The sequence below is a fragment of the Centruroides vittatus genome, unplaced genomic scaffold, assembly GCF_030686945.1.
Source record: "Centruroides vittatus isolate TY-2023 unplaced genomic scaffold, ASM3068694v2 contig_974, whole genome shotgun sequence".
Classification (NCBI taxonomy): Eukaryota; Metazoa; Arthropoda; class Arachnida; order Scorpiones; family Buthidae; genus Centruroides; species Centruroides vittatus.
In genome coordinates this window covers 19,872-47,852 of record NW_027122647.1, presented here as the reverse complement: position 1 = coordinate 47,852, position 27,981 = coordinate 19,872, and the positions used below count along the sequence as shown (strand labels likewise).

Below are 27,981 nucleotides of genomic sequence, written 5' to 3'. Positions count from 1 at the left end.
TACTGCAGACCATCATCATTTGGTGCAGCAATATTTGAAGTGACCTCTCCAGAAATATTAGTATTTGTCTTAAGGCTAGAATCTACATTATCTGCAGTTCTATAAAATAAATTTTAATTATGAAAATTTTGTCTTGAACTAAAACTATCTAATTTGTTTACACATTAGATATATTTTTATTTTCATATACAGTATTAAAAATAATCACCCTTAAACTTACTCCTGATGTTCTACATTGATTTTTAAAAAGTCATCTAAAATGGGATAAATATCCCAGTTTGATTTTTTTGTTTCACCATTTTCTGATTCATTGGAAAGAGTCATTACACGTTTTTCTTTTATATACTGATCTTGAAGGCTCATCCACTGATTTTTAACAATTTCGACTGTAAATAAAAATATATACTCAGTTTATTTTAAATGCATGAAATCTGTTTTAATAATAAAGACATCATACCTGTTGAATTTAAGTGTGTTGCTATTTCAGACCATTGGTTCTCTTTCAAAATACTATCTTCATAATTTTTATGATTTTTATCAAACAGAGATGGATAATTTCTTACTAATTTAATAAGTGAATCATTGTTGAAACATGACACCTCAGATCCTGCAATGAGAGGTACTTCTTTTCTAAATTATGAAATAAAACTAATTCTTCTACACATGATTATTTTCCTTTATCATGTTTAATATTGTAACCAAATTGCTTAAAGAAAACTCATCATCCTTTTATTTAAGTTTCATCAGGTTTAAAAAAATCTGAAAATGTTCTATTTTTCAGATTTTTTCAAATCTGTTTTTAGAGAATTTCAATTCCAGAAATTTTTGTCTGTAACAATCTACAGTGTGTATCTGAACACCTGTAAAAACCAATAGGGATTATAGTAGGGGTAATACAAGCAACTTTGGTCTTACAAATGTGGAGGGATGCCATGGACTCTTTTAGGGGATGCAAGGGAGTAAACATTTGGTAATGCTGCTGCCTCTGTAAAGCACACATGTTACTTTAGAAAGCCAAGGTGCAGAAATTATTCCCATCATATCAAATGTGTGAAAATATTTCAAAACTTTTCTAAACAGAGATTTTGATATAAACAGAAGAAATATCAATTTTATAAATAATTTAACAATTAACAAACTTATTATAGATTTTAACACTGTCTTTTTATGTTGTAAAAGAAAATTTAATTGTTTATTTGTACAATTGTGTAGTTTAATGTAAAGTTGCATGTTTTGCACATTGGTATGCTAATAAATACAAATATAAAAACAAAAATACAAAAGCAAGTGAAACTGCAACACCAGTGCACCTGTTAGTGGTGTACACATCAGAAATGAAAATAGAGGATAGAAAAGTTTTTGTTTTGCTTTTGTTGGGTGATATGGCAATCGACAAACACAACAGTATAAAAATTTGATAGGTGGCATAGCATATATTCTTTTCCATGTGCTTGTGTTATTCTGTTTTAAGAGTTGTGTTTTTAATGTATTTTATTCTTTTAAGTGAACAATAAACAATGTAATTGTTGAGATGTGTTAATTCTCAGTGTGAAACAATAAGTTTTTGTGGAGCCACTGCTTACAAGAGGTGTTTGAAATGATGGCATCAACATCTCTGAAACACATTGCGGGATAAGTCCTGGATTTCTACTCCAGCCACAAAAATTCATGTTATTTGTTCTTTAGAAGAGTTGATTGGCATCTTACAGACAAGATTTTTTCATATGATTCCACAAAAGGAAATAACCTGGTATCAGATTGTAAGAACATGAAGGACTACAGGTCTTCTGTCAATCCATGTATCTCAGAATGTGTTTCAAATAATAGGACTGAAGCATGCTGGTGCCCTATCATGCTAGAACCATATGTGATCTCGGATGTTTAAAGGGATGCCCTTCCAGAAGTTCATGCAATGCTTCTTATTGAAATGCCAAGTACAATTGACACAGGATGGTCCTGCTAGCTGCTACTCTATGATTCCTGTTCTGACATTGAAATGTTCTGGAACAAGTGCCATGGGGTTTTCATAATCCCAAGTATGGCCATCCTGTGAATTGAACAGATCTTCTATGGTAGATGAGGCCTTATCTGAAAATAATACAAGCTCTGGAAATTTGAGCTTTTCAATGCAATGACAAAGGAACCATTGAGCAAAAGTGATATATGGAGTATAGTCTGCTGAATCAAATGCTTTTAGCTGTTGCAGATTATAAGGATGTAATTGTGCCGATGCAGGACTCAACAGACACTTGTGCTTTGTCATCAGAGAGTTTGCAACTATTTACTTACTTGATCGATTTGCTACAACATGCATCAAAACCTGTTCTTTAAAGTTCAGTATTTGGATTCTCCTTGGCACTAGTCTCAGATTTGTCTACAGTAAAACTGCAACTGCTTGTTTCTCACAACTGTTGACATATGTGAGAGCCTGGACTTGATGATAATTTTTTGAATAAACTTTTTTGCTGATTAGGTTAAAACTTGTTAAAATTTTCCCACATTTATTAAATGTAAAGCATATGATTATATCTTTCATCCCAGACTCACTTCCTTTCCAAGATGGCACATTGAATGTGTCACCAGGAAGCTAACAAAAAAAAATTGCCATTGGGCCATAGAACTAAACATTACTAAAAAAGGGCATGAGAGGAAAGAGTGGAGGACCCCCAAATAAAAGGCAATATCCAATGATGAAACGAGAGTCCATCCATCACAGAGAGTCTGTCACAGTTGAAGTTTGCCATCTCTTGAGTTTGTGCCAGATTTGGAATACCTTACCAATGTTGAAGATTTCTGTCTGTAAGAAGCGAACTTTTAGGGGCAATCAGTTAACCCCCTATTCTTGATTTTTTAAACCTGACACTTGTATGTGAGCACCTCAACAAAGCTCCCTCTCTCTTGGTCGACATTCCCTTCCATTGTTCATCATTGCATCGCATTTATTTTAAAGTGAGTATGTAGTTTCCTTCCTGTCTGGTCAATATCATCAATACGTATTCTTGATCTGATTTGACCTCTGAAATTTCTCGACTTAGGAATTTTATAATTAATCGAAATTTTGACTTGATTTTAGGAACCTCACATGTCTACTTATCTTGACTATCCACCACACAGGAATGAATAAATATCCACTTGCCTTAACCTAACTAGTTAAGTAACGCTGCATCAGTGTGTAGTCGGAACGAAGCTGCTCGCACTTTCATTTTCTAGATTATGAGGGAAAAAAGAAACAAAGAATCATTCATTCTCAACAATATATTTGATTTCTATTGGATCATTTAAAGGTACAAATATAAGGTCAGAATAAGCCATTAATTAATTGCTATGCCAACGTCTCATGAAATTCTGCCTATCACTATGGGCCTTGGACTTACAGATTGAATCATAGCGATCTTTATTGTAACTCTTTAAAAATACTGAGTCAGTTATTTTTTTCACTCAACTCAATATAACATAGGTAAGACCGATAGCTGTCTTTTTTTCCCTATATCTATTTTGATTTTTGGAAGAGTTAATCCCTGTGATTTATGTATAGTCATCAAGTATGCTAAGGTAAGGGGAAACTATCTACGAGATCGCAATATACTGCCATTGTTCGAAAAGCATATTATGGGGATCATTGGAAACAGATTACTATATATGAAAGGTCCCTGATAGCTATCAAATTCCATTAAAATAAACAGAGGAAGAGCCGGAGGGCAAGCATTAGGAGCATATATAATGTAGCGTATAGTTCCTAGTGAACCATTGACGAGACCTCCTTGCACCCATAAGTTGACTCTCGGCATGACTCTGGCATTAACTGAGGATACAAATACTTGGAGAGACCAAGAGCTGAGTCATTTTTGGACGAAGGTGGGGCAATATCTGGAGTGTTTTCAGATGCTATATAAGCAAGAGGGCATCCAGTTGACTGCAAGGAGTCTTCGTTGCTTTGTTTAACTTGCTCGTTTGTTGGATATAGCTCTACTGCCGTTTGGAACTGATCAAGTTCATCTCTGGACAAAGAGGCTCGATTTGTTGTCGTGAGAATGTTCAGCTCTGTATCAGAGAAATCACCCGAAGCTAGATGTTGTAAGACATCTGTGAAGGAACTATCTGTGCGATTTTGTCTATGAGAATTAGTAAGTTCAATGAACTTCTCAAAAGAATCAAATGCAAATGTAACGTAATGTCCCAACAGGGTCCCTACCTTGTTGGGACATTACATTGTAAAAAACACTCAAGTAGAGAGGAGTATCTTTAACAGGAGGAAGCTGACAAAAATCACCAAACAAATAGATAAAGAATCCACCAAACGGCTCATCTTTCTCGGGGTTTATCTCCCTCAATCTTCTCTCGATCATGTAAAGCATTCTTGCACCAATCATTGACATTTCATCGATGATGATGAATTTGAGCGACTTCATCTCAATCTGGAATCTCTGTGCAGCTTCTTCATTTAGAGATCGAAATTTCGTACTAACGATAGGAAGACAAAGGAGAGAATGGATCATAAAGCCATCAATATTGATCGCTGGTGCTTCACGTTATAGAATAATAAGTTAAAAAAAGAAAACTTTTTTTTAACTTATAAAGAATCTTTATACAATAATATTTGTTGTGTATCTAGTTAGCGATAACATTTACCTTTCAAAATTACTGTTTTAATGCTTGTCATATTTTCCGACCACTAGATGACGCTTCTACAAGTGCGTGCAGGAAGCGACTAACACTTGACTTCATGCATTCCCTGTCAACATTATAACTCTAGAATGTGTTGTCCGATCTTGATGAAATTTTCTACGATGACTCACCATCACTCAAGGATAAACTGATTAAAATTTCAACTCTCAAAAATGATCCATACTGAAGAAAAGCCCCTATCTCCAGTTCTACAAAAACAGATCATTTTTGAAAGTTGAAATTTTAATCAGTTCATCCTTGAGTGATGGTGAGTCATCGTAGAAAATTTCATCAAGATTGGACAACTCATTCCAGAGTTATTTTGTTGACAAGAAATGCACAAAGTCAAGTATTAGTTGTCACTACGTTCCGACAATAACTGGAGTGTTAATGCTCTATGCTTCAAACGTTTTCAATGTCATTCTGGGCTCTTCCTCAGGCATCTACATACAATTTCCTGCAAGCTAGCCATTAAAATTCAAACACTATTTGAACTGTAATCTATTCAGGACGCTATATGCGCACGCTTTCCAGAACTTTTAAACATCAAACAGTATGATGTATATCAAACTGTGCATGCGTTCCATGTTAATTCTATTTGTAAAATTAAATGCTATTATCCAATGTGACCTGCCATGCCACTGAAAGGGACATCTCCTCTTTAAAATTAATGCATTAATGCAAAATTTCCATCGGACTAGTGGATGTTACACAAGCACTAACACAAGAACCAAGAAATATAGAAAAGATAGCCATAGCCCATAGTTACACCAACCTTATGCATAGTTTATGTGAATGCCATAGAAGGGAACAAGAAACATCCACTAGTCTGACAGAAATACCGAAAAGTAAACAGGAAGAGAATAAAGAGAGGATCCCCCTCACTTTTAACCCTTATTTAAAATCAATGTATACTGCTATTGCCAAGAAACGTCGCGTAAATATAGCATACAAGAGATGCCCATCATACTACAAAATGGAAAAGACCATCCTAACCAAGACAGACTACCAGGAATTTATAGCATCCCCATCAGAGACAACAGATGGGATAAGGAACTGGTCTATGTTGGCTCCACCAAATGTTCAATGGGGGTCAGGATAAAAGAACATATGCCCGACAAACAGCATAATAGATATACAACAGCTCTCTCAACTTATGCGATGGACCCAGACATTACGGCAGACTTCACAGCAGCACGTATTATCCTCACCACTCCACATCCGGAACACCTCAAATAGTTGGAGACGATGGAAATATTTAAGGCTGGATGCAGAACAACATGCATTAATTTTAAAGAGGAGATGTCCCTTTCAATGGTATGGCAGGTCATATTGAACAATAGCATTTAATTTTACAAACAGAATTAACATGGAACACATGCGCAGTTTAATACACATCGTACTGTTCGATGTTTAAAGGTTCTGGAAAGCATTGTGCTTATAATGTCCTGAATAGAACACAGTTCAAATAGTGTTCGAATTTTAGCAGCCAGCTTGCAGGAAATTGTGTGTAGATGCCCGAGGAAGAGCCTAGAAGGGGCGTCGAAAACGTTTGCAAGTATAGAGCATTAACACTCCGGTTATTAGGTTAAGGCAAGTGGATATTTTGTCTACTTACCCTCAAGTGACTTTCCTTCCATCTGGTGATGCTCTCATTCGAACTGCTGACAATCTGTTATCTGTTACCAAGGGTATTCAACTGAATCTTCCAAATCATCGATTCATTAAATCCTCTAACTGATCAACAACAAAAGATTGACCTCAACGATCTCTACAAGGTATTTATCTACTCACAAACCTTTGTAAACTCCCTCTTGTGACTAGGACTTGCAAAGATAGTTATAATAGCTTATTGATATTCTAACCAAAATCCCTTACAAATCCTAAATATGCATGATTCTTGCTTGTAAATAGTATTTTATGATAAATATATGGGTATTTATTTGTATTGATCAATGATTGTGTGCACTTCCTTATGACGTCTTGTCTCTTGAACTGCCTACAAACATGACCACTCGCATGTGAATGCTATTGCTATCACGATTCGTGTGTCCCTAGAGACATAATGGTGTCATCCTGACATGTATGTGTGACCGCAGGGTCAGCACCAAGTGAATACCCTGTGCAATGAAATTGGACAATGTGGGTAATGCTTGTGATACAGTCACAGGGCAGCCTTTCCATTATGTCCAGCTTCACCATAAATTAAAAGCATAGCAACATATTCTGCACTGCTTTCTCCATCTCCTTAAATACTCTACATGCCAATTACCCATTTATAAATGCAAATATTGGACTCCACCATTTTTCTCAGGTTGATTCCATAAAATCTTGTCAGCAGAAAATTGTGCACTTTACAGGCAGTGAACAGGGGCGGCAGCAGCAGCACCATATGTTTATCCCGTTGTATCTCCTAAAGAAGTCTGTGGCATTCCTGTTCACAGGACCAATGTTGCCTGTATTGACCTCTACCATCACCCCGTCACAAGAGTTCAGATACACCCTGTATATGTATAAGTATTACTTGACTTGAAATTATGCTTAAAATATGAATAAATATTTATTCATATTTTAAGCACAATTTCTTTGTGAATTTTGCAAATCTGCATATTTAAATAATAAAATCTAAGAAATAGATCATAACAGGATAACAGGAGACTGGCTTTTAAAACTAATGCAGATATAAGAAATATAAATTATTTGTACAGTTAAATTAGCTGTTAAAGAAAAAATAATTGTTTTTATTTCTTTTTAAAGGAACTACTGTATTTTCTATTCATATCCATCAATGTGTATTCATATCTCATTAGTAATTTTAACATTTTCCAGAAGGTGATTTAAATGGCGAATTTAATGAACAATTCCAAATTAAATTTTAAAAATGTCTAAATTAAAAATAATTTATTTATAATTCTAAATTTTCTGAAACCATGTTTTCTAATTTGCTATGATTCTCAAACACAAATCATGCTACTATTTAAACACTTGGCATTTTTTCATCTTTATTTAGTTAATATGAGTACGAATACAATTTCGAGCAATGCCCCTCTTCAGTCAACTAAATATTTGTCTCGTATAAAGAATTTTATGTATAACCTTTTTTAATATTTAGTTGACTGAAGAGCGGAATTGCCCGAAATGTGTATTCATATTCGTATCAACTAAATAAAGATGAAAAAACTCCAAGTGTTTAAACAGTAGCATGATTTGTGTTTGAGAATCATCATTTATAATTATTATATTTAATACAAGATGGCAGCATAACTGCCTATCTCTGGTCAAATTAATTAATTTATAATATTTAATTATATCCTTTACATAGCCCAAGAATTTGGCATATCGTTTGGCGTGTTTACCAGACATATTATCTGTGATTTTTTTTGTATTTTTGCAAATTGCCAGGTTGGTTCATTCCATGCTAGAAGAAAAGATGAAGATGATTCATGCTCCTTAACGATGTATATTGTATAATTTTTTTTGAATAAATGTTATACATAAAATATTTGAGTATTTTTTTTGACATGGAATGCATTAATTTACATGGGAAAAACTGTTTCGCTTAATGTGGGTTTCGCATTAAGAGTAAGATTCTTGTATGAATTATGCTCGTTAAGTGAGGTTCCACTGTAATTTGTGAGTATAAAACTATTTAACATATTAAAATAATAGATATAATTGATTACTTTTGCATGTTATCATTTTATTTAAACAACTTACAATCTAGAATTATTACTTGAACTTATATTTTTGTCTAGCACTGTATTACGAACTCTTACTAATAAATACTTAATGAGATCATTAAAGGATGTGTTTTTTAAATGATAATGCAACAAATACATTTGTATAGTACTCTTTCATTAGGAATTGTATATAGACAGTATTTTCTAAAAAACTGTGACTATCACTTTGCACTTTAAAGTATCTGACTCCTACAACTTTACACATCTACAGGTAAAGACATGATTTGCAATTACTGTTTTCAGAATATACAATTGCTAGTTTAATACAGGAACTAACACTGATTTCTGGAAACAAATGTATATTTGTTGTTAGTTATTTTAAGTATTTTATTTTAACAAAAAAAAATAAGCATTTACATAATTTCATGCTTTACTGAAGCACAGTCTAAAAATGTCATTGTTTTTGCTATGATAGAGTAAGAACTGTGCATAAGTGTTACTTATCAAGAATTAGAGATTAATATTAGCTCAAAAATGATATTAGAATTCAAACAATAAGTTTGATAAATTTGTATATTTAAAGTCAACTTTTTAATTGAAAGTACAAAACTAATTTATATGGAATTATTTAATTGAAAATCTTAATTTGTTGTTTTAGTTGTCATATATCAAACTGATACAGCAACCAAAAGAATCTGACGACAGGAAAGACAGTTTTTAAGATTTTGGTTAAATATGTATTTTAAACTGCAGATGGGAAAAAATAATTGTTTGAAACTTTTATTTGGGTGAAAGTGCTCTTTTTTTTGAAATTTTACATTACTTTTATCTAGCTAAAAATTGATTCTTCCTATAATTAATCTTTAAAAGTATAATATACTTAGATAAATTTTATAGGATTTTCTTACTTTGTTTTCAAGTGACAACCAGTAAATTATTATATAATCAATTTACATTAAAAAATTATTCATATTAATTATAAACAAAGAATATTCATATTAAAATTTAACTTACCTGTATTATCAACAATTTCCATTTCATAGAGTGGACTGTAGTCTACAATCATTGGTGTTGTAGGAAAGGCATTTTCATTCATTCTGGGACTATCACATTTCTGTAAAAATTCCATTTATTACTAAATCATTAAATTAATTCTCAGAATTATAAAATTTTTGAATCAAATGCAATAATTTTATGTAATTAATCAGAAAGATTATACTTAAGAATTTTATATATTTTTGACATTTAAACTCAATTTCTATGAGACCTGATGTTATTAAAAAAAATTACTATATTTATTCTAATAGTAATTGCCCTCTAATAAACTGCAGCTGCAAGATGAAAACTGTTATTAATAGTGTCCTCTAATAGTAAGTTTGCTGTCTAACAGAGGAAAATACAATTTTTTGTAAGCCAAAAATCTTCATGTTCTATTCAGTACATTACTGCTACCAAAATTTATTTCTCACTATATGATGAAATAATGAAAGTTGTGAATGTTATGCATGTTGCATTATTGTTTATGAATAATAATGAAATGAAACAAAATTACTGGATTTATTCAATTAATAGTTGCACGCTACTAAAGAATAGAAACAATAGTTACAAGAATTTGGCTGTTTTAATAATAGTCACAACTGTTATTTGAGTAAACCTGCACTCCCTAATAAACAGCATAGCTACAAAATGAAAAACATTATGGATAGTGTTCAGTTTATTTTCTCATTATATTTAAGATAATGGAGTTGTCAAAACCTGTAACTGAAACTAAAATTAAAATTAATATGAACTTAGAATGATAAACAAAAATTATAAATTAAGTGACTTCAAGAGATGATTCTATGATGTTATCAGCTATTTATAGTCACATTTGTATTAAAAGAATTAACATAAAACAACTTATTTTTATATTAGCACTCAATTATTAACAGTTAAAAACTTCTGATTAAATATCCAGAAACAACCTTCCACAGACTTATGTAACAAAATTTTGTAACTCACTAGTTCACATTCCTTATAAGACAGTTTATATTGCTCCCTCCTAATGTGAGTACCAACTATGATACCTATGATATTAAGGAATTTATAATGGTCTTAATATCCAAGAACATCAAAATTATTGATCTATATTTTTAATACACACACACACACAAAATTTCTATTTCTATTTATTTTTAGTAATGTCTTTAACAGTATTCAGAAAATAGCTGTTAAAAATAATCATCATAATACATTCGTACTGTTTCAGAAAAGACAGAAATCAATTGTTCTTAATTTAATTTTGAAGAATACTGCCTGAATTAAATATATAGTCAACTCTGCATAAGTTGACACCCGGATAACTCGACACTGTAGGTTAATCAGTCAGTTTCTGTGGTCCCAGCCGACTTACATAGGCAATAATCCCTATTTCGAAGTTAAGACAATGAAGAAAATATACACATTTTCAAGTCTATGTTTTATCCATTTTCACCAGCCACAGAAGTAACAGTTAAAAACACATGAAGAAAAACTTCACGAAAAGACAATAAGTAGAAAATTCACATAGTTAAAACGATATCAACGTCAGCCTTTCTATGGAGGATCTGACGTTTTTACATTAAAAACAGAAGTATAATCTTCTTACCATACCATCAAGTCCTTAACATATTTATAACTGGTCTGGCCCTCTAGTGGTGGTTCTGAGTATTCCAATTTCATTTACATATTGTTACATAATTCTGGATATCTTCTATTTCAAAGTTAAGACAATGAAGAAAATATACACATTTTCAAGAAAATATACACATGTGGCATGAACTCATTTTTCAGGGGGGAGTCAACTTATCAGAATTCTAAAAAGTGTGAAACAGAAAAAGTATGTTGATTTATCTAGTGGTGACGAGTGAAATGATGTCTAGTAAACCAAGTTTTTTAAGGTTAATAACATCAATGCCTATGTAAGTCAGCCAGAACCACAAAAAATGACTACGTAACCGATGAGTGACGAGTTATCCAGGTGTCGACTGTATTATGATGGAAACTGGATTTTATTATGTTTATCAAATAAGTTTTACTAAATCATCTCATAAAATAAAATTTATTACAGATTTCATTTAATTTTTAATTTAAATTTTTAACTTACAAATCCAAAATGTCCATTGTTTCCACAATTATAACAAAATAGCCTTTGATTAACAGTTCCATTACCTTTCACCATTTTATTACTGTCTGTCTGAAATTAAATGTAATTCATTTTATTAAAATATTTTTATATTTTCTTAATAGATTTTATAACTAAAGTTATTTATTTGGTTTATGAAAGTAGTTTATTTGAAAACTTCATATATAAGTTGATAATGAGAATATATTTATTTAGTTTTCTGTGAAGTTTGAATAAGTGAAATAAAATAACATAAAATTAAGGCATTTTTATTAATGGAGTAAGAAAACTACATAGAATACAAAGATTTGAGTATTTTTCAGTTACTTCATTTGTCATGAAAATTGTTGCATCAAACATAAGATTCTATTATTACAGAAAAACAAAATAAACAAGAAATTTTACAAAAAAGATTGAAGTGTTAAGAAAATATTATAACTGAATTAGTCAATGCATGTTTACAATGGATGAAGTTTAAATAATGTTACCACTTTTAACCCAATAATTGAGCCATGTTAACCAGAAGGCCCTTTAACTGGGTTGAAAATGAAAACATTACCATTATTTAAACTTTATCCACTGTTAAAGGTACAATGAGTAATTTCAGCTGGAGTAATCACACTGGCTAATTCATCCTTATGAAAATATTAAAGACAAGAATATAGAAACAGTTTAACACAACCTAATAAAAATATTCCAAGGAACATAATTAAACACAATAAAATGATTGTGTAAAAGAAAGTTATTTAAGTATAAGTTATAACTGTACGCAGCAATTTCTAAGACGTGATTAAGTTATCAGTATTAGTGTATTTAATGACTAGCTTTTAAACTTCATTTGTAAATCTATACTGATTCCACTATTTTGTAATTGTCTCCAGCATTTAATAATTCAATTGTCTTTATCTCTGTCCATAACACATTTAAATTGTTATCTAGAACAGACAAGAGCTAATATAGCAGTGACGTGCCGTGACATTTGATGATAGGGAAGCTGTGTTTCTGTAAAAAGCCGACTTCCAGGGGCAACCAGTTAATTGCACATCAGTGATGGCCTAAGGTCCATTTGTATGTGCATGGCAGCGGATGAGACGTATCTGACAAAACCCAACAAAAAAGAAACATAAAATAAACATATACTATGTACAAAATAGTTTCCTTTAGGACAATCAGCTGTTCGGACATCCTGGGCATTGATGTGGTTCTTCGATGGTCGATCGAAGGTGGCCCCGGGACAGTGGCGTTGACAAGTCTGTAGGGCACGGGGAGACTTCCTCTGTTGGTGTCGGGGACACGGTCTAAATCTGAAGTGGCACGGGTTACAGGTTGGCACAATAGACGAGAAATTGTTTTTTTGTTTTTTTTTGCCCGTTGACACATGGTGTTTTGGTTATTCAGAACGTTAACAGAGTGCCAGGTATCCTCAAGTGGTTGGAGATTATATCAATCTTCGTTTCTTTCTTTCGTCCATTTTGATTGGTTGTTCTCCCTCAATCACGCTTCCCAAGTGGTTGGTCCCTCGTTACTAAACGTAACGAGACTCTTACCTGGAGCGCAAGAAAAGTCAAAATTGAAGACGAAATCCGAAAGTCGTCCTATGACCTTCCACCGATCATAGGACGACTTCCTTCCGCGATTTATGGTTTCTGCCTGGCAGTTTGATAAACAATGGGTGTCCGACTACAAACGACTTTTACCTATGTTTTTTTAAACTAATAAATTTTTCTCTAAATTAACCCCGTTTTTTTGCGTCTTTCGTGATGGGTCAGACCTGTCTGGAACCTCACATTTCCATAAAAGTTTTAAACAAATACTGGAAATGACAAAAATAAACAATTTATGTATTTTAGTTCTAAAATACAATTAATACATACATAATACAATTTGATACGATACAAACAATGATAGCAAAACTTGTTTTTTTAATTTTTTATAAACTAACTCTATTCGGCAATTTTTTCCACAAAGTCGTTAATTACTTTATCATAAAAGTCACTGGTCGTCAACTCCATCGACGTATTTAAAAGCTCTTTTTCTAGCAAAAGCAACGCTAGCAATGACAATTTTTCCTACGACCGCGTGTTCCTGGCCAATGTATGAATTTGCTTCGTGGTCAAAAAACTGCACTCAACAGACGCACTGGTATCATAAAAATTAATGATATTAAATCATATAATTCTTTTAGTACGTCTTTATTCGGACCGACATTAATTATAATACTTTTTATGTGTAAGAGTTAGTTGTCAATATAGTCCAGACACGAATATAAATATTGCGATTCACTACGTAATTTAGATAAATCAAAAAATTTCCCATAAAATTTACTTAATTTATAGAATTAAAACACGCTTGGAATAATTGTTTTTCATAATATTAAAATTATTAACATCTGAAAGTGATAAGAATTCTACAGATTTCATGTATGAAAATCTGTCAATGTAATTACAGTATAATTAAAAGAAAATTATAATTAAATATAACTTTGCAAAAAAATGTACATAAAAATAACATTGAATACTCTTTACTTTTTAATTCTTAAACAATTCACTTAGTCAGATAGCTCCCTACCCAGTGGCTAAGGGTCGTTGGAAACGTTACACGTGTGTAGCTTCCACCAGCTAAACTGGCTGAATTGGTGCTCTGTAAAGCGCATACTCCAATGCCCTCTGGCTGCTTTACACCATTCAGTTATTCTCGCCGTGGAAGCTGATCTGGTTTCGACATTCCTTCAGCCACTGATATTCGAATATACAATAGAAATCTTATCGTTTTTTTTCACATGTAGTATAGAAATTTGTAATAAGATACATAATGCAGTTATAATAAAATATTAATTTTAACTAATTCAAAGTACGTTAAAATATGAAAATTTATATTTTAGAAAATAAAAGGGAAGGTCATTGGAAGGTGGAAGCGGCGCTTCCACTGCTTCCAATGACGGCACACCACTGTAATATAGTATCAATATTCCTTAGTTATGAACCCTTCATGATCTTATCCAAATTAATTTCATTAATTTGCATTATGTATCCTATGGATACATATACTCCAAGTGACTTAACAATACTCTACATGCCCAAAGGACAGTTAATGCCCAGGGTCTGTAAATTGACAGGAATGTGGTTTTTCTATAGAGATTTCATATCTTTCTGCTGCTTTCATCATCATATATCCAAAAAAGCAAACTCTAAGTAAACTCAGTTGATCTCTACTAAGTTGGCAGCCCAAGAGTGTATCAACTAAAAATTTCTCCTCTTTTCATATAACTAGGATATCATCATGTATCTTTTCCAAAGTGATATGGTCTTTTAAGAAACAAAGCTTTGTCTTCTGCTATTCTATGATCACAATAACTCAGACAAACCTGTTCCTTGTTTGCACAAAAGATAAAATATGCTTGGTAGAGGATAAAGTAGAACATCTCAGAAAGATCTTTAAAGGACTGTGTTCAATACAATGGTTTGCCTAATGATGAATGAAATAACTTACTTATGAAAATACTTGAATTCTATATAATTTGTTACTCCATTAAACTATTTTGTTGTATTTGATATAGTTTGAAGTGATAAACTTTATTAATAAATATAAAACACTGAATATTCAAAATTAAAAATATAAAAGTTATCCTTTAAAAAAATTATTTTTACAATTAGATTTTTTATAAAATAGTAATAACAGAAGATAATATGAATAAAATTATATGAAATTTCAGTCAAATTAAGCCTGTTAGTTTTTATAGTTAAGTGATATTGAAAAAAGAATTTTTCAAATATCACTAATTTAACTAGCTAGTCACTAACCAGTTTACAATAATAAACTAACAGACTTTCAAAGATCTTTAGAGATAAATTAACAAAAAGGTTTTATACAAGGCTTAAAACTTATAGGGATTAACTATCATAATATAGATCAACTCACTGTTAAATGAAATCGTCTCCAAAAATCTGGGCAGTCCTGACAATTAAAAAAATCATTAATAGATTAATTATTTACATTTATAAATTTGATTAAAGTAGACTCTAAATTAACTAAAATTCATTTAAATGGAATGAAATGTGAAAGAGTACTTTGTCAACAAAGACAAAAGAACACAGTATAATACAGTTTTATTTCATGAATCTTGGTCAGACAATGAAATGTACTCAAAGAAAGCTCTAAAAGTTTTAACATCATTTATTCTGGTAACTTCTCACAACAACAGAAAATTTAATTTAATTGTAGTTTTACCATTTACTTGAATAAATAAAATTTAAATCATACATTAATAAATGTTTAAAGTTATTACATTCAATGAATAGATCTAATCTGAAATCAGAACACATTGTACACATTAGTGAATCTAAATCAGACTTATTGTATAATTTACCAAAAATTCTGTGTTATAAGAGTTTTTGATTATCCAAAGTACTCTTGATGTACATCACCTCAAATAATCAAGACTCTACTCTTATTTATAATTATTATTTTTTAGGTTAAAATTCAAATACATTTAATTACTTTTCAATTACTATATTAACATATCAATAAAATCATAACTTACACTTTGTTCATGACCAAAACAATTACATAAGGCACATGGCACCAAAAAGTTTTCACTGTTGACTGTTTTACAGTTTTTTGTTCTGTGATTGAGGGAGAAACAATTTTCACAACTTCCTGTTAAACAGTCCTTTCCATAATGGCCAAATTGCCCACATAAAAAACACAATGCAGTTGTCTAAAAAATTAATTTGAAAATATTCAGTTTCTTTTATTCATATTTTTCATTTTAAACAAAGAAATTATTGTGAAAAAATAAACACTTTCCAATTATATAATCTGATATATCTGACATCCTATCTTATATTCTGCATCTATGGGAGTAGCCAATGCTCTTTACACACAAATTTTTAATTACAATTAGCAAATCAGCATATAACTTATATCATCTTTCAAATTGTCTTTTAAACACAGACTTTTGTGAGGATTGCCTACAAGCAATCCACATAAAAATACATTATTATTTATAATTAAGTATATAACTTATATTTAGAAAAACTATTTTGTTTTCAGGTGATATTCAAATTTATGTCTTAAATTTAAAGTAATAAAGCATTTCTACACTACAGTCAAACTTTAATTTAGCCCCTTCATTTTGTTTGCTTCTGAAATTTACAGTACCCTACACTAAAGAACCTCTAATAATAAAAATCTAGCAACAATTGGCTTAACTTTCCTGGCAAGATTTGGCGGCACCATCTGTTATATCTTATTAAAAAAACATTTTATATTTTTAATTATTATAAAATGGCAAAAAAACAATTTTAGGGTATGGATGGGTTTTATAAAAAAATTGTAAATGCAAATAACAAGTAAAATCTTCTTTAAGTCCTATCCTTCTTGAGATATGACATAATCTCCTTTATCTCCCCACCCCTCAATCTTTAACCACCAAACTTTAATAGCCTCAATCCCCCTAATACACAAACCTCCCTTCAGAAATTTTCAACAAAAAGCACAGGAGTTATTAAGAGAATGAACAAAATTGTGCCATTCACCCAATCACACAAACATCCATACATACAGAAAAAACCTTCTAATTACTTTGCATTTTTCAACATTTCAAGATTGTAAGTCCAAAAATGTAAAAATCTTGGGGGGTCATTTTTTGACTGATCACCATACTTTCCCTCTATTAACATGTTTCCCTCATGTATAACAGCCAGGAAAGTAAAAAATTATGAGGTTATGAAGTTCTAGTTTGAGTTTGAGAGTTTCTTACACACAATTTGGTGAAGATAATTTGATTTGCTGTGAAAAATCATACACTTACTAATTTGCATATATTTAGATGGAAAATCCATTCATAACTATTCTTTGTTACCTTATGAGTGTAGCCTTATTTAGAAAGGCACTCATAAAATTTAATTGTACAAGGGTTGTCCCAAAAGTAATGCACAATGCGCTCTAGTGGGTGTTGTAGACAACGTAGACAGCTGATCAAAGTGTCAGTGTGTAGATTGAAGTGTTAAGAACATAGTATCACATGGTAGTGGGATTTGTTTAAAGGGAAAATGCCAAAAATTCAAAAAGACAACAAGAACAGTCCATCGGGTTGGATTTCAGCAATAGAGCATCGTGTGCATATTTGCATTGAAACAGTGCACGGTAAAAAAGTGCCCAAAATTCATGCCGCGTTAAAAGAAACGTGTGGAAGGTTTACTGTGAATCATAGCACAGTACAGAGGTAGCACATGAAGTTTCAAGAGGGTCGAAGCCTCAAATACGATCCGCGTGTGGGACGGCCGTTTACTGTAACAGCTGACAACACAAATGCTTCAATCATTGCAACATTGCTCGACAAAGACCAAAAATCACAGTAAAAGAAATTAAGGTGGAGACAAGAATCTTGAAAATGAGCGCTCATCGTATTTTAACACAGGTGCTAGGCAAACAAAAGGTGGCAGTGTGGTGGGTACCACAGTTCTTGTCAGCCGAACAAAAAGCGACACGTTCAGAAATTGTGCACGAATTGCTTACATGTTATGAAAATAAAGATAAAACTTTCCTCGATCATCGTTGCAATTGATGAAACCTGGATATGTGACTTTGAGCCCGAAATGAAGTCTCAGAGCAATGTTTGGAAGATTTAATTATTGCGCCTTTGTGTTCTTTCTATCGTAAAAAAAATTTAAAATTTATTTTGTATACTAGTACTTTTTATATATTAACAGGACTTATTATACTGGAAAATATGAATGCAGATATTTAGTCTTACAGATCAAAAATAATGTTTTTTATTTAGTTTACCTGTGCAGTTAATTTGAATTTTTTTTAAGTGTAAATTTGGCCAATTTGAAACTTACATCATATTTCAGAAATAAAGAAAGAAAAACAGCATGTAGTGAAATAATTTATATAATTCGTGTTCATTTATAAAATGCGTGTGTTCTACAAACTCCTGAAACTTAGACAGTCTGTCACAAAAATTCAGTTTTTGTGACGTTGATGTCTAGAGAACAGCCGTTAACTATGTTCTTACAATATACGAAATGTAGAATATATAGAATTTTAAAGATTGAAGTGATTAGGAGGAGCAGAAAAGAAGTAAATAAAAAATTTGTATTGCAAAGAATTGAAATACTGTACTAATTAACATTAAAAAAGCTTTCTGTGAGTTTACTAATTTTCAAAAATGGAAGTAAGTATAGTTCTCTGCTCTATTAAAGATCAAGACAAAAAATTCCACTAAAATTATTTTCTAGCTTTTCAGCTCACTCTCAGAAATATTAAAACTATGTGACAAAAGTGTGATATAGATTTTAATGAAATTTTTAATGTTAATCTCCAAAACACTGGTGAACTGTATTTGCTATATAAGTTAGAAAGTTAATAAAAATGGATAATTTGAGTTCTTGATAATTCAAATGATTTCAGATTTCACACACTGTTCAAATTTAAAGGATTCACACCCTCTATTTCAATTATTGGGTTGTTCGGAAAGCAATTTCGTTTCTTTATTACTAGAGGAATTAGATGTATTTTTACCAGCCAATTTTATATTAAACCACATTTTCATTATAAACTTCGACAGCTGACATTTTAAGGCTTATTTGTAAAAAATTTCGTTTGATTCTGTACAATTGTTTTTTTTCAGTGACCCATCAAATATGGAAAATCGAAAGCATCATTTTCGGCATATTTTGCTTTTTTATAACTAAAAAATCAAAATGCTGTTCAAACAAGAAAAAAATTGTGGTACATGTTTGGAGATGTGTCGAGAGAAAGACAGTGCCAAAACTGGTTTACAAAATTGCGTTCTGGCAATTTTAATATCAAAGTTACACCACATTCTGGATGGCCATTTGAAGCCAATGAAAACAAAATAAAGGTACTGATTGAAGCAATCTGCCGTATAACAACACGTGAAATCACTAAGAGATTAAATCTGTTAAACTGAACCGTTTATTATTACTTAAAACGAATTGGTTTCATTTCAAAGCTTGATATATGGGTTCCAATGTTATTAACAAGAGATGCTCTCTGTGGTTGGATTTTAAAGAAATTTTTTTGAGCTTTTACAAGACAATTTAACAATTGATTCGAAAGTGTACTGCCATCGAGTAAACAAATTGAGTAATATCATCAAACAGAAAAGGCCAGAATTGATCAACAAACAAAGTGTAGTGTTTAACCATGATAATGCCAAATTTCACACAAGTTTGGTAACTCGTCAGAAACTGTTATAGCTTAGATGGGATGTGTTATCACACCAACCATATTCGCCAGATCGGGCACACTCAGATTATTACTTCTTCCGGTCTATACAAATTTTTTTAAACTATAAGACATTTACTTGAAATGCCAATGTCAAAAATCACATGGATCAGTTTTTTGTAAACAACGATCAAAATTTTTATCAATTTGAAATCATGCTACTACTAGAAACAATGGCAACAGGTATTTGACCAAAATGATCAATATACAGGTAGGCCTCCTACAATGTGGTACCTTTACAACATGTTTTCGCTCCAACGCAGTTGGAAAAATGCGGAAATTTTCTTACAACGTGGTACTTTTACAACGCGGTTTAGAGTATTTAGAAATGAATTATCTTTCACATAACAGAAAAATCGCAACGGATCACATAAGTGCAGTGGAACTTGATGGAACAAGCTCAGATCTTGAAATAAGGCCAGTCAAACATTCTCGAACTACTATAATAAGTGACGATGAGGACTGAATTTGAGCATAACATTATATTTCTTTTTGATTTTGACTTGAAATCATAATCTTTTTAGTTTTTATATGATGTTGAATTTTATTTAAGCTTTTTATGTACATAAATTTAAAAACTGATGAAAATGTTACACCATAAAAGGCAGTTTTTCTCTTTTTAGAACTGAATCCCAGTTTTTGTATTAAGTTGGTGTCTCCTATAATGCAATTTCCCACAACGCGGTATTTTCAAGGAACGTATCTACCTGTATAATTCAATAAAATATTTATTTATTATAAGAATATTGCGTTTATTTTTCTATGGAAAAAATGAAATTACTTTCCGAACAACCCAATAAAAACAGCAAACTTGCAACACAAAACTCAGACACTATATTTATACAAACAAAAATAATCTTTAATTCTTTAACATATCTGGTACTGATAACTGCTTGTAAAATAATTTATTCTAGAGTTAAAATGCAACAACAACAAATCTTTGTTTTAAACACAACAGAAATATCAATGTTTACCTTAGGTTCAGAGCATTGCCTGTTATTATGTTCTATTTCAAAGCATCTACGGCATGAGTGAAACCCTTTTGAGTTTTTATGCAGCACATCCTCAATATTTACATGCCACAATTCACCTGAAAAATGATAAATATAGTTAGTTACTTAATTACATACTCTTTGCTTGCATGAAGAAAAAAACTAGAAAAGAATACGGTAACATCAAGAAGGAGAAACATTTTTTAAAAAATGAGGGTGTTTCACAACTCAAAAATACCTAATTTGTTAATAATTATTTATCCATTCTAAATCTGATTTAAATCAGTAACGACTGAATAATGACATCTTATCCTATAAATAAAAAATAAGGTTTTTATAGGTGTTTTGTATGATGTATGTTAAATTAAATAAAATTACAGATGGATTTCCATATTCATAGGATCTGTACTTGCAGAGTCATGCTTTTGCAGAGGGAAATTGCAAAATTTATCATACTAAAATTTTGATTGCTACTTGCCAAATTCACCATGAATGATAGTAGGCCATACACATATTCAGTCTTGCAGTGAGCATTATACAAATTGGACAGTTTTTCACTTTTGTGTGTTGTGTGCCTGATGATTATTTTGGTGTAAATCTTGTTCTTAGCAATGTAATAAACATTTGACACAGTATTTTTACAACAACAGATCTGTGGATCTCATTGTAATAAAACATAATTAAAACTTTTTAAACACAAACATTTTTCTATTATTTGTAAATGGGTGCAATGTAGAGAACAACTGGGACCATTTGAGCACAAAAAATTTCATGTCTTTTGCAAGAAATTTTGACATGTATCCACATAATTCCCTTAACTACAGAGACCTGATTATAGTTTTCATAAATACTGCTGGATTATGAGTGTTGTTAAATTATGAATTTCACATTATAGATGAGTAACTGTAACAGAAATAATCACTTTGTTTTAATCAGTGGTGTACATAGACTATAAAAAATAGAGAGGGACACAAGCTATAAAAAAGGACATCGTATGTACATACATTATGCAAGAAGATACCTGTTTATATATATACATATACAGCAGGGGCAAATTCTCTGGGCTTGCTTAGCATGCACCACATGCTTAATTAAGAAAAAGTTTGGTAAAAGTCACATGGGGCATTTTTTCTAATTTTGCTCTCTTAAGCAAAGTATAGTTGTCCAGAAACATATCAGAGCTTTAGTCATGTGACTGATGACATCAAAGCAAGGCAGTCACGTGACCGATTGACATCAAAGCGAGGTCACGTGACATGATTTGTAAGTATCCGCCATCTAACATGCTACTCTGCAATGTGAACAAGATTAGGCAATGGTGGCTTCTACCATACAGAGTCAGTAAGTAATCCGATGAGTTTTCACTTATAGCTTGTTATGTTAGAAACTGACAGTATTGCCCCCCAAAACTTCTATCTGTTTAGGACACATCTACTAGTGAAGTGTCTTAAGAGAACAAAATTAGAAAAAATGCCCCATGTGAACTTTAACCCGTTTTATCATTTGTGTTAGCTTCTACATTGACAGCTAGTGACTAGCCATTTTAAGTCAGTGTGATGCTTGTGGGAACTCAATTGCTTGTTGTGTGGAGATTTGCTGCAGCAAACAAGTGCATGCTCATGACATCATTCGAAGCATTTAACATGGCCAGATTGTATCGAAAGCTTGCAGTATACATAGTCAGCATACTTTTATGTGGTTTCAAATCTAAGTTGTGAACTGTTGTGAGTTACATACGTTGTGACTATACGTTATTTTATTCACACCAAATAATTTTTCTGCCTATTGTTTAATGCAGGGGTCACCAAACTTTTTCACAGCAGGCCAGATAACTGAGAGAATGACAAGTGTGGGCCGTATAACCATTTTTTTCAATACAGTATATTGAATACACAGAAAATAAAGAAAACCAACATATTTATTTACCAATACACAAACACAATTGCTGCAGCAAGCTTGTAATCGCTTTTCTTGGAAACTTCATTATTGGGAGGAGGACAATTTGCTAGAGAAAAATATTGGGATGATATGTCCCATATGATTGACACCCATTAATACAATTGAAATAATTGTCACAGGTTTGTCATCACTGTGTAGAGCATACTAGTACTCCAACTTAAATGTGACTGTTTCATCCAAAATTTAAACTATTATATATATTCAAGTGTCTGTTTGTATTTTAATTTTTTTTATAAGTACAGTGCATAAATATGTAAATGAAAATCTGAAAGTTATCAGTAGTGCCCAAACTACAGCCTCCAGACTAAATCCATCCCACAAACATATTTGACATATCACTTATAAATGATAGAAATAGGCCTACTTTTTGTATGTATAGAATATACAAGATATTTGTTGCCTACTTACCTATAATTTATGTGCAATTTGGCCTTCCAATATAAAAGTTTGGGTTCCACTGCTTTAAATAGAAAAGATAATAGAAGAGATACAGAAAATATTGCACCTCTTTAATTTCCTCTCCACCAATAAAAGCTATGCAATATTTCATACAGAATATTACTATTCAACATAAACACTTACTTCTGTAAGGATAAAATCGAAGAGGAACCATCTTTATTAAATAAGCCAAATAAATATGCAACCTGAAAAACAAAAAAATAATTTAAGTTATATAAATATTTAATTAAATAAAATTAAATGTTTCTATACTATAAAATCAAATTATTAATTTACAAAATAAATTTATTGTTCAAATATGATATGAAAATAATTTCATTATGATTTATACAAATTTTGCTAATTCTGAATCTCTGATATGATCAATTATACTTTTAATCTAACAATATTTCAATTTTATTATACAAATTTAAAAATATTGTACAGCATATCCAAAAAGTTACTGTGAAGTGGAAAAGGTTTAAGTAATGTTTTAATAAACTATAAGTTTTGCACACAATATTGCAGTTTTCCTGCAGAAAATGCTGTAAATGTTTCCCAGAGGCTCCAAAAACCATGATAATGAGGTTCAGAGGCCTAGCAGGCTGTATTCCACCAGAGATTATGTAATCAGCAAATAAGTCTTCCAAAAACTAGTCCAAAAACCAGAATATCTATGAGCAAGCAGTGACTATACAACTGCCCAAAATGTTGGATGCACAACTTATGGATCTTGTATGCAATGCCATACATATAACTTTAGTGTCATTACAAATTTCTCACTGTACAGTAATTTTTCAAGCACCCAATATTATCAAAGTGAGCAAATTTTCCTGCATTTTGGATTTCTGAATTTTGGAAGAAAATATTTCCATAAACTTCCAATTTTTAAATTAAACTTCAATTAGTTGATTGAAGTTCTTTTAAGAATTGAAATATTTTAAAATATTTTTCTTTATTTTTAAATTTGTAGAATCTTACATATTTTTTATTTGGAAATGGTGATCACAAAAAGATATTAATTCAGGGAGAAGCAAAAGTGACAAAAAGATGAAAGTTTATGACTGTAAAAGAAATCAAACATTTCCAAACAGGAATCTTAAGCATAAAATTGCAAGAGTTTATGTTTTCTTTCCTATAGCATTGTAGATGTAATTTTTTTATTATGATAAAGGTATCTTATAGTTGATGGCTAAATGGCCAAGGCAATTAAGGTGTTGGCTTATTACACAGGGTTATTTGGGTAAGCAACTCTCCAGGAATTTTTCATGGACCATTTGTAAGGCTCTGTCCCTTACCCTCATCAAAGGTATGGCCAAACCTCTTTTAGAGCCCACAGAGTAGAAAGAACAAAAATAAAACTCCTGCAATGAGTTGCATAACATTCCTGGTCAAACTTTAAAACTGTGTGTGGTGCTATTTGTTATGAGATTTCATTTACAAACTTTTTATATTATTAGCACAATACAGCTTGAACCTTATGCCAAATATCACATAAAAAGAAAGTAAAAAGCACACCGAGTACAGCGTTAACAGTTTTTTTCTATTTTAGCTAGTGCTTTCAACAAACTTATATTCATCATCTTCAGGCAAACAAAATTTAAAATAGAACACCTAATGCAAATGGAACAAATATTATTTAAATTGAAATTCATTATGAGCATGCTCAAAGTTTGATTATGCATCTTGTGAACTTTGTGTTAATCTTATATTTTTCATAATTTATTTATTTAATTTAACATCAAATTAAATAAATAATTAATAAATTTGTATTTAGAATAATTCAAATTGTAAAAAATTTAAATGGAGTGTTCTATCTGTGGAACATTTTCTTAAACTTATTTCAAAACTTTGATGGTGACCTATGGCAGTAGGCTGAAAACGTTTGTTAATAAAAATTTCTCAGCAAATGATCAGATGTGTAGTTAAGATTGTAATATCCCTCTGCTGAGTATATCTGGTGTGAATTTAACCTTAACGTTGAAAATTTTTTTATTTTGTCTTAATCTATTTAAGAAGCAATTGACTGCAAATCCTGAAATACTGAAAAAGATATTAAAAAAGTATTTTAGTGATTTTTTTTTTTGGTTAATGGAGGATTTGGAAAATTAGAAAACTAAGATTCTGAAGATCTCTAATTATTAAAACTTCAATTTTTAGTTAAGTTTTAATAAATTAGCTAGTTCTAAAAATATATAAAGTTCAGAAAAATAATGTACCATTGCAATAAACTCCTCTTAATTTAGATAACAATAAAATAGAGTTTTAGTACTTATTGTAAGTTCTAGAAATAATTTCATATTTTACACTTATTGTATAGTAATATCCACTTTTAGAAAAAAAAAAATATATTCTTGATAAACCTTATTAAATGTGCCATTGTGAATCAAAGTGTAATTATCCATAGGCTCAATAGTATAAAAAAAATACAATTTAAATTCCATAATTGCATATCAAAATGCAAAAATTTGGTGATAAAATTTGGCATGTAGTGAAAAAATGAAAGCTCCTTCATGTACGACAAAAATAAAATGTCAAGTTTTAATTTTTTCTGAACTGTATGCATTATTACTGATTTAATATATAAAATAACATTTGATACCAATGAAACTGTGTTGTGATTTATGTTGCTTTATGCTGACACAATGAAGTGACTTTCTTTCAAACATTTGGTGAGTTTGAAAAAAAAAAAAAAGCATATAAAATAACATTAATGATGTTGTCTTTGATTAACTGGCACTTTTAGCTAGGATGACCTTGGCCTTACATTCACTATGCTATTACCAAGATTACTAAAAAAAATAGTACAGTACTAAAAATGGCACATCATACAATCATTATGCAAAATTTGTATCACTCATAAAATGAAGATAAAAGTGGAATGCCTACTGCATATAATTTGTATCTGTTCTACAGGTAAATACACATTATACATGAATTGCAAGATCTGCATACCTCAAAGAAATGTGTAGTTTTAATATTTCTTTCCAGAAGAATGCTAAAAAAAATTGATTGCTTTATACATGTTTGACTCTTTCTGCTCTAAAGACATTATAAGGACATTAATCGTACCCATCATAGATTCAGACATGGCCTTCAGGGAGTTTTTGTGAATGATCTATCCTGGATATGTCAGCTCCTGCTGGCAGGCATATCCAGGATAGATCATTCACAAAAACTCTCTTAAGTCCCTAAACTAGACTGAACTTGAACTGCCAACACAACAGACTGAAATCTTTATTGTATTGGCCATCTAATTATCAATCACTTTTTAAAACATTACAGTTGTTTTCTACATACAGGCTGTATGGAGGAGACCAAATTCTAATTTGAAACGATAGCTGGATGGTCAAGACTTACTGCTCTGGAGAAACCAGGATTGAATCTAAGCAAGAAACCTCAAAAATTTTTCATGGGGAATGTCTTAGACTGTAATTGAGTACAATGTAATTATTTCATTTTTGGCTCTCCATCCTGAGCACTGCCAATTTCAGGGGTCTATATCTCACAAAGAATTACTTATACCATCAATTCATTTGACTTTTTTACTCCTATCAGCATAGCCTGTAAGTTCAAAGTACCTGATTCAGAGTTGCATTTGTACCCTCTACATGACCTGTAAATATAGAATTTATCCACGTTTTATATACACGTATCATTTGGAAACTCTAATTATAGGATAATCTGCAACTGTTTATGCAAAGGATAATCTTCTTTAAGTGTATATTTATTGCAAATTCTCAAATCCATGTTTCCTCCAGAAAATATAAGAAATTACTGACGACACTGACATTGCATTTGTCTGTTCTTTGCACTACTTTATATAAATTTTACATCATTTCTTAGATTTTGACCATTGTCATCTTACTAGAATTACATCAATGTGACCTAAAACACAGATCATCTGAATGAAAAGAGCAGAGTATCAAATTAATTTAAATATATATATATACACTGTATATAATTCTTTCTTCCACAAAAACCTTGACAATCCAGTGTTAGGTGTTTATACAACTGCTAACGTTTTCAACCCCGTCGGGGTCTTCATCAGGCACAGCACAAAGGTAGTTTCAAATGCCAGTGAATGGAACCAAGAAACCGAAGCGAATTCTATTCCAATTTTTGAAATCATGGAATTGAAAGATAAGATGGAACATTATGCTCGAGCTAGGATGTTATCTACACATGCGTACAATTACGTTTGCCGATCGTTGGATGTAAAACGAATTAATGCAATATTAAGTTATTTGTGGGTGCGCACTTCCCTCATAGCAATATTTCCAGGCTTGCGAGATGTTGATTGCATCCTTATAGTTGATGCATGTGTCGTGCAAACCCACTTTATATATCTCTAGGGTCTCAATAACTTAATAATGCATTAATTCGTTTTACATCCAACGATCGGCGAACGTAATTGTACGCATGTGTAGATAACATCCTAGCTCGAGCATAATGTTCCATCTTATCTTTCAATTCCATGATTTCAAAAATTGGAATAGAATTCGCTTCGGTTTCTTGGTTCCATTCACTGGCATTTGAAACTACCTTTGTGCTGTGCCTGATGAAGACCCCGACGGGGTTGAAAACGTTAGCAGTTGTATAAACACCTAACACTGGATTGTCAAGGTTTTTGTGGAAGAAAGAATTATAATTCATCCAGTTTACAGTAATAAGTATAGTTGTTACACTGTATATAACTTTTATCCTTTTATCCAGGTGAATATCATCAGAGCACAATATATATAAGATATTTCATATTATTTAATTATTACTTTAACATTATTACCGTTGAATTATCGTTTAAGATCATTCGGTTCTATGCACCGAAAACAAAACATTTCGAAATGAC

The 27,981-nt window shown here is 31.3% G+C and overlaps 1 protein-coding gene across 3 annotated transcripts; it reads right to left on the bottom strand.

Annotated features, from left to right (window-relative positions):
- On the bottom strand, positions 1–27,981 carry LOC136985632 (zinc finger CCHC domain-containing protein 7-like). Of its 3 annotated transcripts, XM_067282950.1 has the most exons (10): positions 27,919–27,981; positions 23,277–23,338; positions 20,718–20,833; positions 16,028–16,204; positions 15,406–15,441; positions 11,470–11,559; positions 9,360–9,459; positions 458–607; positions 209–386; positions 1–99 (listed from the first exon to the last, which is right to left on the bottom strand). In XM_067282950.1, the coding sequence occupies exons 2-9, from the start codon at positions 23,305–23,307 to the stop codon at positions 217–219; spliced, it is 870 nt and encodes a 289-aa protein (XP_067139051.1). In that variant the 5' UTR covers positions 23,308–23,338; positions 27,919–27,981; the 3' UTR covers positions 1–99; positions 209–216. The 3 variants fall into 3 exon arrangements, with proteins under 3 accessions (XP_067139051.1, XP_067139053.1, XP_067139052.1); XM_067282952.1 differs by lacking the exon at positions 16,028–16,204; XM_067282951.1 differs by lacking the exon at positions 1–99 and having other exon boundaries at positions 153–386.